Source organism: Lissotriton vulgaris, chromosome 3_1, assembly GCF_964263255.1.
Source record: "Lissotriton vulgaris chromosome 3_1, aLisVul1.2, whole genome shotgun sequence".
NCBI lineage: Eukaryota > Metazoa > Chordata > Amphibia > Caudata > Salamandridae > Lissotriton > Lissotriton vulgaris.
In genome coordinates this window covers 1,206,090,172-1,206,102,547 of record NC_141689.1, presented here as the reverse complement: position 1 = coordinate 1,206,102,547, position 12,376 = coordinate 1,206,090,172, and the positions used below count along the sequence as shown (strand labels likewise).

At 40.8% G+C, this 12,376-nt stretch overlaps 1 protein-coding gene across 1 annotated transcript in view; it reads right to left on the bottom strand.

Moving 5' to 3' along the window:
- The window catches only part of LOC147727647 (N-acetylneuraminate-9-phosphate synthase-like), a 188,955-nt gene that overhangs the window by 123,139 nt on the left and 53,440 nt on the right, over positions 1–12,376 (bottom strand). Inside the window, exon 3 of the mRNA XM_086961660.1 lies at positions 11,561–11,660. Within this exon, the coding sequence (XP_086817786.1) occupies positions 11,561–11,660 (100 nt within the window). The remainder of the gene's footprint in view (positions 1–11,560; positions 11,661–12,376) is intronic.

Sequence of the window (12,376 nt, the reverse complement as noted above, 5' to 3'; positions counted from 1 at the left end):
GATTTCCATATGAATACATCCTTTGCGGGTGAGTTGGGAATATGGTTCAATCATGTGCTTGAAGGTCGACTTAGGGATAGTATTACCAGCGGGCATGTTGAAGTGAGATAGAGCAATAGGCAAACTATCTTAATCAGTTCAGGGATAAGCAATTAAGCTGTAGTTATATGTGAATTTCCACTCAACAGTAGGTAGGGATGCATGCATCTGTTATGTTTGAAATGTGTCATCCTGTGTGATTAGTGGTCTGATACTACTTCCTGCTGACCTTCACACACATGATTGAACCATACCTCCAACTCACACAAAAGGGACATATTCATACAGAAATCGACTTGATCTCTAACTTACTCATCTTTCCTTGACTTCCATTGAGACAACTACACTCCAAAATGGCCTCTCTAACTCTAAGCTCTCACTAACCTCGTTTCTACTATCAAGACAATCCTTTTTTTTTTAACAATATTGCTTATTCCTGGTTGAGACCTATTACCCACCCTCCTGCCCATATGAGTCTAGTCTTTGCATGACTTCCATTGAGACAGCACACTACCTACAAATGGCTGCTTACCATCTACTGACTGGACGGCCCATTGCAAGTTCACTTCTGGGTTACTGCCTGGACCGGGAACTTAAAAACAGCAATAACCACCATTCCCAGACTAACCAGACCAACTTTACAGACCACATAGAAACTTTTGGATCTTCACCATGACTGCGGACTAAAATTTGACATCACTGGCCTAATCTTTAGGGTATGGTCTCCCTTACTAATGCAGCCTTCGCAACCTAATTAGTAGTTTCTATGTCTTAGTGGTTAGGCTTAGTACGAACTTTGCATTCCCCATACTTATTTATAATTCTTTTCCTTTCCTCTTAACCTTAATTCTACATTACAGAGAGGTAACACATATTGCATGCAACATTTTTGTATTTCCATTCTTCCACATTAGGACTTTCTTTCCAAGTTGCCCTTAGGGCAGACAACATGTTCCTCCAACCTGCCACCCCCTTACCTATCTCCCACTGGCTTACATTGTTTACTTCCTCTGACTCTTAGAACTTTATGCAACACAGGAAACCTCAATTAATACTTTTTGATCCCTCACAATGTATCAGGCTACTGCACTCTCTACGAATTGATATTTATTACTTAGACTAGGCGCTCTGCTATAAAAAGTAGATCACTCTAGCTCTGATATCACAGAACACCTCTAGCCATAAGCTTAGGGCTCAGTTTCTAAATTCCTCACCTTAACTCTAACTTCTTACCCAATAGATCCCATGAATATCAGGCTGCAATATAATTCCTACAAGATAGATCATGGATACATTTCAGGCCACTACCATGGAGGCCCTAATATTCCTTCCCACCACTCTTTCCGCTCTATCACTGTGCCCATGTTTGACTACACTCCTCTAAGAAATAGCTTGCTAATGAATACCTCTCACAGACTGACTTGCTAATGACCAGACCAGATATCCTTAACTATTATTAATCTACTTTTACATGAAAGGTTGTTAATACCCAGCTTGCATTTCAGTTAATTTGACTTGTTGGCTGAAGATATGGCTTAACCAGGAAGATTGTCTCTCACTGGATAGAGCCAGCAGGATCCCACGGCTGGTGTACATTAAAACAACACTTTCCAAAGTAGGGCGTCCTGAGCTTTTCTCCTCCCCTGAGATCATAACAAGAGAAGATGTCATACAGACAAAAAACGCAATGTTGAATCTGCTGGCCCTAGAGAGAGAGGAGCTGGAAATGAGGAAAGTTACTGTTAGAATGAACTATGTATTAGTCAGCCTCCCTGGACTCGAACCATATCTTACCCTGGTGACCGGTCCTTTTCATCGGCACCTTTTATCTAGATTTCGTTTTAATTTAATTCATTTGACATTAGGCTGTTTCCCTACCTGGGGCACCCCAGAATACTCCAACCCCAGTAAATGTGACAATTTTGATTTGTTTCTGGTCCAGGGAAGACATGGCTTTGGCAGTTCGGGATGGACTGTTCCCATGAGGCACAGGGTCAGACTGATTTGCATATGGCCATGTCTGAACTGGGATTGGGGAGTGAGCTAAAAATGGTGATAGATTAAATCCAGATCAGTTGTCTGGGGGTGAGTGTTTGATTTGCTCAAACGCTCGGTCCATCATTCCCTTTTGTATCGCTTTCTTTGCCCTAAGTTGGCAGGGTATGCTCAGACGTGAGTCCCTTGCTCACTTTGCCACTGGATTCAAGCTAGCCTGGCTGATGACGACTGAAATGCCAGAGACCGGTCCCAGGATGCTTGTTTCCGGTCCAGGGAAGACATGGCTTTTGCAGTTCGGGATGAACTGTTCCCATGAGGCACAGGGTCAGACTGATTTGCATATGGCCATGTCTGAACTGGGGTGGCAGAGTGAGCTAAAGAATGGTGATGGATTAAACCCAGATCAGTTGATTGGGGGGAGTGTTTGATTTGCTCAAACTCTCCGTCCATCTTCCCCTTTTGTATCGCTTTGAAAAAGCCCCAGACCTGCACACCATGAGGGAATGATGGAATGAAACAGGTGTTGTCTGTGACCTTTTGTTATAAAAAGAACAAGATTAAAAGAACTCAACAACCAAATCTGCAGTACAAATATTATTCTTTTCTATCATATACATTGTTTAATGTTACAAGCTTTAACTGGGATTTATTTAAACAAGTAACTCCTAGAGTGTTATCATCTCCTTTCTTGTCTGATCTTCCGTAGGTCTAGAAAGGGTTCTGTAGAGATGCATTTGGGTGCCACATTAATGCCTGGCACCAGCTAGTGAATGGGGGTTACTCGTAGGCACTCACTAACCAATATGGTATAAGTTCCTGTGGGCAACTTAAGCCACCATTTCAGCAGTTTCTTTTTGCCCTGCTTCAAACAATCCCACAGTGAGCATCACTCTTAAAATCCGAGGTGGGGAAATCCTTCTTGCCCAGTGTGGAACTTGTGTGCCCCCTAAAGGTGTGACTGGGATAAATAGAAGTTCCTTACTCTGTGGTCACTAAAAACCAGTTCGGGAGACAGCTTTCCTCCCACAGGGTTGGTGCCAGGCTCATTATGGAGACTAAGACTGGCATTTCCAAGTGTCTCCTAGAGGTTACTTGTGACATGGCAACATCTTTAAATTAATTAAGTTCCTTGGCTTACCCCAACTGGTCTTCCTGCCAGGGAAGGAAAACTCCTACCCACTCCAGGAAAATTGTGTTTGATTTGGGAGCGTTTTTCACACCATTTTCATACTCATGAATCATGCCAAGTACAGACTTGGGGCCAGATGTATAACCAGTTTTTGCGTGCCCAAACTGGATTGCGACCTGTTTGCACACACAAAAACCTACATGGCCATGTACAAACATTATTTTCGAACCCGCAAAATAGTGTTTTGCGACTCACTATCAGGAAGGGGCGTTTCCTTCCTAATAGTGAGTCTCTAGCCATGTATGAATATTTTGCAACCGTAATTGTGGTCGCAAAACACTTGCAAATTACCGCTCTCTTCAAGAGGGTGGTATTGGAGTTGCAAATGGAAAGGGATCCCCAAGGGACCCCTTCCCATTTGTGAGTGGCTCTAAAAATATTTTTTAAGGACAGGAAGTGGTTCCAGGGACCACTACCTGCCCTTAAAAATGGAAACGAAAATGTTTCATTTATTATCTTTTTTAATGCATCTCATTTTCCTTTAAGAAAAATGGGCTGCATTTAAAAAACTGTTTTATTGACAAGCAATCCCAGATATGGAGGTCTGCTAAGCCAAGCAAGCCACCATCCATTCCCAATGGGGTAGCAAATTGCGAGTGGTTTATTAATATTCATGAGCCTTGCATTTTGCAACCCCATTGGGAATTGCAATCAGTGTCTCTGACACTGTTGTACACTCCAAATTGTGACTCGCAATTGAGCGCAAGTCGCAATTTGGAATGGTCGTACACCTGGCCCCTCGTGATTGCTGGAGAGCCAATGTAAATTAGCCTCCAGCAGCTTGAGGTATAGTAAAAGTAACTTTTTACAAGTTACCTTTCCAATATATTTGATACAAATCCAATTATATTTAATATACAAATAATTCTGTGAATAGAGTCTGCAGCTGGTATAGGTTAAAAGCTTTACGTTTAAGTATTTAAACTATACTTTGACTATTCCTATGTACCAGTTACAGCCCAACCAGGGACAATGTCATTTTGTGTCTAGTCACTGGGGCAACGTGCCATTTCTAATGTTATACATGTTTCACTCTTAAATGTTATGCACTCTACCTTGTGATCAGGAACGTGCTCTTATGTGTGACTTACTTAATATTCAAAATCAGGTTTTCCTACTTGTCAAACGGTTGTTTTGACAGGTCTTTATGGTAGCGTTCAAGCTGCTTCTGTTAGGCTACACAGGGTAAGCCTGAAGCCAGGTGTTCACTGCCCCTGTAGTGGATGGCACAATAGGTGCTGCCTTCCACAAGTGGCATTTGTCTTTTTAAAGCCATGAGTGTATTTCAGTGACCTTATGGGAAAGATAAATTGTGCCAAAAGTTCTTATGGCAATTTTGACATGTTTTAGGGGTCAGAGCATGTACACTATGCACAGGATTTAGTCTCTATCCTTCTTCCTTCCGTGACGTCAGATGCCGGAAGGCTGCCGACCGGAGCCGTGTTAGATCAAACATCCGCATCACAGTAACAATCCTGTACTTATGCCATCACCGGTTTGTGGTGATTATATCGGCACAAAATATCTCGAGACTATCAATTATGCATCTAAGTCTCTGAAATCAATTGCCGTGGCTCTGTGATGCTTGCTCGTATCTACATAGAATAAGAAATCCTTTGGTCTTTATTCATGACCATTTTTTATCAATCCTGTACCCTGGAGATATTAAATAGAAATAACCATCACTACTCAAGTATTAAGGATTATATTGTTCCTTTCTACAAAGCAGAGCCATCCATACCTTGCTGTGTGTCCTTCAAGTTTTTAAGTGTTGTAATTTCCTGAAGAAGGCGTATGTTATGCCGAAACGCACGTAGATAATTACTACTGTGTTTTGTATTTTTAATCTTATATGATTTATTATGTGAATATTATGTATTGTATGTAAAAATGAGATTTTATCTGTTTTGTTTTATCTATCCTACATACTACAGTTAGTACAGAACATATAATAAAATACGCTGTACTTTTTAGACATTTGTTTTTTCATGTTTTTTGTTGAGCCCTCCATGGAGCACGGTAATCATTATTCATAATTGCCTAGGAAATATATTTTTTCACATTGTCACTATGCACAGGATAGCAGTGTCCCAGTGTTAGAGGTGAGTCCCAGAAAAATGGCAATGTTGTGGTGACCAGCCAAAAGGGGTCACCCTGCAACACTAAGCATTATTTTACTTACGTTAAAATGCAAGGCTACGGCAATGCTAATTTATGGAAAGGGGCTACAAACCAGTGGTAACCCTCGGATTTCTATCGGTGTAATTGGTTTACTATACCTAGGCTCACATTCTCACTTGGATCTATGTTCCAGACGTAATCTAGCAAAGTATGTATATCAGACCCTTAAATTTCTGGCGGCGGCTATGGGCGATTCTGGAATTGGCCACCTAATAATGGGAGCTTAGAGAGTTCCTGAGCTTCCCAGGCACTACAAAAATACCTTGGTTTAAGCATATAAGGGACCTTTGTACCAAACTGGGTAAAATAGACCTATGGAGTTCACCAGAGTTATCATGTCCATTGATCTCAAGGCTGGAGTTAGTGAGATCTTACAGAACATATAAACTTTCAGCCACCCAGGAAAGCTTGTCTTGCGACCGTCTGACAGCCGATTGCATGCAAATTAAAGAAGAGTATAGCCTGGAACCTTTCCTGGATGACATCCAACCAAATATGGCCAGGAAACTGTATGTGCAGTTTAGACTAGAGACCCTACCGCTCCACGTCTTTACAAACAAATGGCTGGGACGCCCCTTTGCTGGGGCAGCTGTGCGCTCAAAAATTCAATTAACATAACATAACAATACCCACTCTGGTGGATGCCCTGCTTGTAATTGTAAGGAAGAGACAACGCTATATGCTCTTTTCTTCTGTCATGCCTATACACTACCTCGGCAGTACTGGCTCATCCAATTATGTAGGAATCTAGGTTTTGTGCACTTCGCTGTGGCATTGAGAGGCTTAAAGTATGACACTCATGCCCCCATTGTTTTCGCCGTATCTCGTTTTTTAAATTCAATGTGGCATTTACGGCGGACCTTTCTATGTTAATGTTTATGATTGCAGCATTTTAATCCCCTTTTCCATTCATTCTTCTCTGGTTTTAGTGCCTCAATTTTAACTGTTTTTTGGAAATGAATTTTTTATGATGGTCTTTTAACAGATGAATGTACTGTACCTTACTACTGGCTCGGGACCAGGTCCAAGAAGAATCAAAAATGCACTTTACTACGGTCAATATATTTTTTAAATATACAGCTTTTTTTTAATTGTAAGGTAATGTATTATCCATTATTCAATTATACATATTTCTTGTATTTTTATGACAATGCACTTTTTATGGTATTTTAGATTGAAATAAAGGTATTTAATGAATGAATATATATCAGTCTTTTAGTCACAACTCTACATAACTCTGGGTTCAAGCAAGATAGCTCAGTGTGAATGTGCCAATGCTTCTGTGATCGACCAACACCAAAGATTTCATCAGCCAAAGGTGAACAAGGTTTGACAAACAAGACAAGAATGGGTTCTGGTTTAGTTGCAGGAAACTGGGCCATCTGCCGAGCAACCATTGTGGACCAGACCTCCTATGTTAGTTTAGGGTACCGCTGGACATTGAAACCATGATGATGTGAAAGTGGTGAACCGTATAAGAATAATGCTAATCGATCAGACCACGGCACAACCATTCCCAGTGAAGCAATTATAACGCAGAGGTCTTGAATTAGAAATGTAGAGGATGTAGCCTTACGGATAGAGCCGTCGACATCTGACCTGAGGAACCGGGTTCGAGTCTAGGCAACGAGGCTGAACTTCCTGTGGTTCTGGGCAAATCACCTAATCTCCCCGTGCCTAACAAAAATGAATGTGTGCATCTGTAACGAAACTGGTGCTCATGTAAAGTGCTCAGATACTCGGTGTCTCCGGTCTAGTTAGTGCTATTTAAAACTCTAAAAAAATTGAAAGTCTGACATTTTAGCCCAGGCTCAAGCATGGGTGATACAGGTTGACACCAAGACAAAATGAAGCTTCTGTGACCTTTGTGCTTTACTTGTTGTGACTCATTGGGTCTTGTGCCCATATGATCATTTAAGTTGGAACCGATATGATAAGTCAAAGGAGCAGTGAAGTCTTGCCAGCAGGCACAGTCCTTGTCTCTACATTACATTTTTAAAACTCTTATGAATCCTGAGAAAGAAACCAGACATGGGTAGATATATATCAATATATCAGAGTTGCAGTCCTTAATGGCAGCTCGAAGGACTGGGAATCTAAAATGCTTTAACCCCTTCGATGCTGATGACGAGCTCAGCTCGTCATCAGCCACGGTGGTCGTGTGCGGATGACGAGCTGAGCTCGTCATGTAACGCGGCTTTTAGAAAAAAGCTGCCAGCGGAAAAATAAGCGCCGCAGCAATGCGGTTAATATTGATGCTGGGAACCACCATTTTGTGCACCATGCACTGTATCCTTGTAGAGGACACTGCTCATACTACGCATTGTTGCATGCAAAAATCACCTAGGCACAATGACACTGCACATACTTGGGGGCGGGGAGCACAATGGCCACATTAATGGAAGACCTCACATACAATTACAAAAGGTTGAAAGATACATCTTCAAGAAAAACGTGAAAAGAAACCCTCAGCGGTAAATCTCCTATATACAAATATTAATCTCCTCATATCCAGGAAATGAGACACTAGTCAACCTTCACCATGAGTGGGTATGTGTTTTTTTTAACCCGTGATTTACTAGCTTCAATCTCTCTGTTGTGGAAGCAACTACAACTAATGTGAAGCATGTCCCAGTAGCTTTGAGATATCTGGCATCTAGAAAAAAGACACACAGGCTCGTACAGAGTGCATAAAATAGAGGGAAATGTGAGCCCATGAATAATGTTCATCGCAACAATCAATCTATGAAGTTGGATTGGCTAGGCGGCACCAGTTTTGTACTGTGAAATTTCAAGACTCAAACCAACAGTGGACACAAATCTTTCTGAGTGCATTGTCTTCCAGGAAAGCCTGAATCTAATAAATACAACAGCTTGGATCTGCTTGCATTTTTATTGGGTGCCAATATCCTCAAACTGAGTCTATGCTTTTGGTCTGCAGTGAAGTATAACAAATCTGAAAGAGGGCAGCGGAGTGTTTTTTGATTTTATGAAAATGGTAACCCAGGAAAAGACACACTCCCTTTCTTGTGAACTCAATCATAGTGGTAGGCAACTCTGTGGGGAGACCCCAAGACTGGAATTATGGAGGTACCTAGCTTTGTGTTTATGGCAAACCGCAAGTTTCATTCCCTGAACTGGGCAATAGCTGGATTTAACATGCATATTTCCTTATGCCATGTGATGTCTGAGACCATATTTACCATCTGCTCTGAGAAGGTAGTGAATTAGAGGGGGTGGGTTAAGGGTCACAGTGGGTCACTCTAACGGTGTCGTAGAGTATGGAGCGTCTAAAGGGGTAAGCTCTAGGGATACTCGAGGGAAACTCCCTTGCTCTTCTCATTGTGTTGGTTCGGGCTGGACGGTTTCATAGCTCTCTTGGTCTACCTCTATGTCCCTGTGACTTTACCAAATGTATTTATAAACCCAGTAAAACTGAGCCTGGTTTTCCTGCATCTGATAATTTTGAGAGAGGAAACATGGGGCCACTTGTAGTTGGTGGAACAGTGTCTCTAGGGTGGGATACTGTTCCATCTAACTCATAATCAGCCCATGAATGATGTAGCATACATTAAATTATACCTATACTGAATGAGGTAGTGGGTGGGGTCATTGTATATTTTATCCTCATATACTCCTTGCTACTTATAGCCTTTCCCATTTTTTTGCTCAATTGTTTAAGAAACCGCCACAAGTCTCTTTTGTTTAATGTAATCAGGCTTTCATAGATACTAACTTGGCAATACACTCATGTTGGCCTGTTGCTTCATCTCCAAGAACTGAGTATACTTATTTGAAATGTGATCGTAGTAACAACCCATTTTTACTAGTGTCTCCCTATTGACATTATAAAAAGCTAACATATGTGCCCCTTAGTCTTTCTGTTTGACTTGTATTGACAGGTTTCAGCACACAGAGATTGCTCAGCTAGAGGATGCATCTTGGAAGGAGCTAGACCGTCTGGCTTTCTTTGTAAATCCTTTTTGTATGTCCTTATGTATATTCAAAAATATATATTTTATAAAATAAATACGTGGCTGAATTGGCAAGGTTATTGAATGGAATTATTGTGTTATCTGTGTTCTGAATGTCTAACCAACATCCCCTCCATGAGTTAGCCTTGACCTATGCTTCCTTACTATCCTGTGTTGAAGGGTAGTACTTGAGTGTCTTGTTTGTGGTCCATTATTGCAGTGACCTCAGGACATCAGTGCTAAACAGTTTCAATGTTCATAATTGACAGATTGATTAAAAAACAAGATTGGTAAACCAGGTTGTAGCTGGGTGCGATGTCAGTGACCAGTTGCAATGTGTTGGTAGTGAGCTACTTCACTCTCCATTTCCGAGGATCTCAGACAGAAGTAAGAGGTATCTTAAAATCTGTAGGTTTTATAGAACTGTTTTGGTAAAATAGAGGGTGAAGTTAAATTGTATGGCCAACATCACAGGCACAAATGCTTGCATCTGCAAATGTTCTAGAAAATGTAAGAATGCTGGATTTCAATACCTAAACCGTTTATTGATACTTAAATCACTAAAGGAAATCAAGCTTTCACTGACATCTGCAGGTATCACACTGCTGCTCTATTGTTTATTATGAGGTGAAGAATGTTACTACCAGTGGAGAAGCGTAGAAAGGTTAGATACCATTCTGTTCCTTCCAGCATCCTTACATCTATCGTCTATATGCTATGGTGCTGATAACAGATCCGATTGACTATTGAGATAAGACTGGGCTCACTAATATTCTTAATCTAGCTAAGTGACATTAAACTGTTTCTCTCAAATATACTTGTCCTCCAATGACAGAGGTCAGGGCTTATGTTATTAGGATGCTCCTTGGCTTGCAATCACTTTAAGACTTTTGCAAATCATCTGAAATTATTTTGTTTTTCTCTGGATGATAGGGGGACCCAACTTATGAAAGACATTAACTATTAAAAAACTGTTACCCAAATCAACAGTGAGAAACATTCCTCTTACAGGACTACCACTGAATTAAAGTGATACTTAACAGAATCCTATCATATAATTCACTCAATAACCAAGCTTTGGGTGGGGCTTGGTTAGCTGTGGATGTTGACATCCCAGATATCTAATTCTGAGACTTTAGGTGATGGTTCATGCAAGAAGAAGAACAGGAACAGCTGATATATGATTGTAAATGCTTATACTACAGTAATTCAAATTCCACATGAGGACAGGATGTGATCATCAATGATTCATGGCTATTTTATCAATCATCAAACACACAAAATGGGATGGAATCGATGTTTGCAAGAAGTCTAACCACTGGCTATGGCTCTAGGGGGCATTCCATCCAATTGCTCTTTCCCCCACCTGGCCACCTCAGATTACACCCACCCATATGCAAATCAGTTTGGATCCTGCTCCTATGGGAAAAAAACAGCTCAAACTGCATTGGTCTTGGGTTTCTTGTGTTCCAATTCAGAGAGTACCTGGCTTTTCAGTTTGACTGGACTGTTCCTATTGGGAACAGACCAAGACTGATTTGCATTTAGCTGGGACTAATCTAAGTTTGCGTGGTGGGCAACAAAACAATGAGTTGGAAGGCTATCCTGAGTGATTTACAGTGGTTAAAAATATTGCAAGCATTCCTCCCATCGCCTTATGTGTGTTTAGTGTAAAGCACTAAGTGGCTAAGGGTACGCCCAAGCATGGATCCCTCGCTCACTGTGTCACTGTAGTCACGCTAGACCTGACTGAAGAGGCCGATTCAGGTTGAAATTGGTCCTGGGTTGCTTGTTTTCTATTACCTAGTGGGCCAGCTTTAACAGTTCATGCTGGACTGTCCTATTGGAGCAGGACAAGGGCTGATTCGCACATGTCTGGGTCTACTCTGAAGAGGCATGGTGGGCAGAAGAAGGATGGATGGGAATGCTACCCCGAGCAATTGCAAGTGATTAGACTTATTGCAAGCATTCTTCCCATCACAGTTTGTATGTTTTGTTTGATCAACCATGCCAAGACAAATCTCACTGAAGCCCATCCGAGAGTCTCTGGTTCATCGGAGTTCTATTCAGGCTTGATATAGCATGTTGTGGTTTTGTCCATAAACAAAAAAGAGCAAGAAAACTAGATATCATTTCATTGTTTCTGTTGGAGTAACCTCATCAAAAATGGATCACTTACCTTTCCTTGCAGTCTTTTCTAAGTATCCAAAGTTGCTTGCATCCGCTGATGCTACTTTAATAAATGGGACTCCTAATTCATGAAGAAACTCAACTGCCATCTTCAAAGAAAAGAGGAGAAACGTGTTATAATATTAAAACATAGAAGGCAGCCTTAAAAATATCCTCATTTCAAAATAGCAATAATTGGTGCTTGGAAAGAAATTCATTATTTTGTACCTCAACATTTGAGTGGCCTGCTTTCTGTCTAAAGTGGTGAAAAAGGTTCCTTTAATCAGTGCAGAGAACCATCCTCATTAGTTTGGGTATTAAAACTGTTATATGTAGCTTTTGGAAATAACAAACTTGTACTATTAAGCACTATGTACAAATGCATAATAAATTGAATATTAGAAGTCACCTGCACTCAATTCATAAAAGGCCTCTCTGGATGAGGAATAATAGTAATACAAAAGTATCCATTGGTTTACTAAGCAATGGATGCTTTTATTGTACCCTTAGTCCTCATCCACAGAGCCCTTTTTTAGCCCAGTTACTCGGGAAATGATAATTATCAATTCACAATTTCTCATTATAGTGTAGTGTTAAAGGCATATCTGCATAAAGGTACTTTTCAGTGTAAAACAGGATTCACTTATACTCTGCACATCATTCATTCAAATCACAGTACAGATTAATTTTTGCTCATTCAGCATGTGGTATTCACAGAATACTTAATCCTTTTCTTCAATGTCCCCTCTAAAGGATAGTGACTTTTTCTGAGAACTGACCCAAGTCTTAGCCAAATCTGCCAGCATCGTCTTCCAAGGAAAACTGC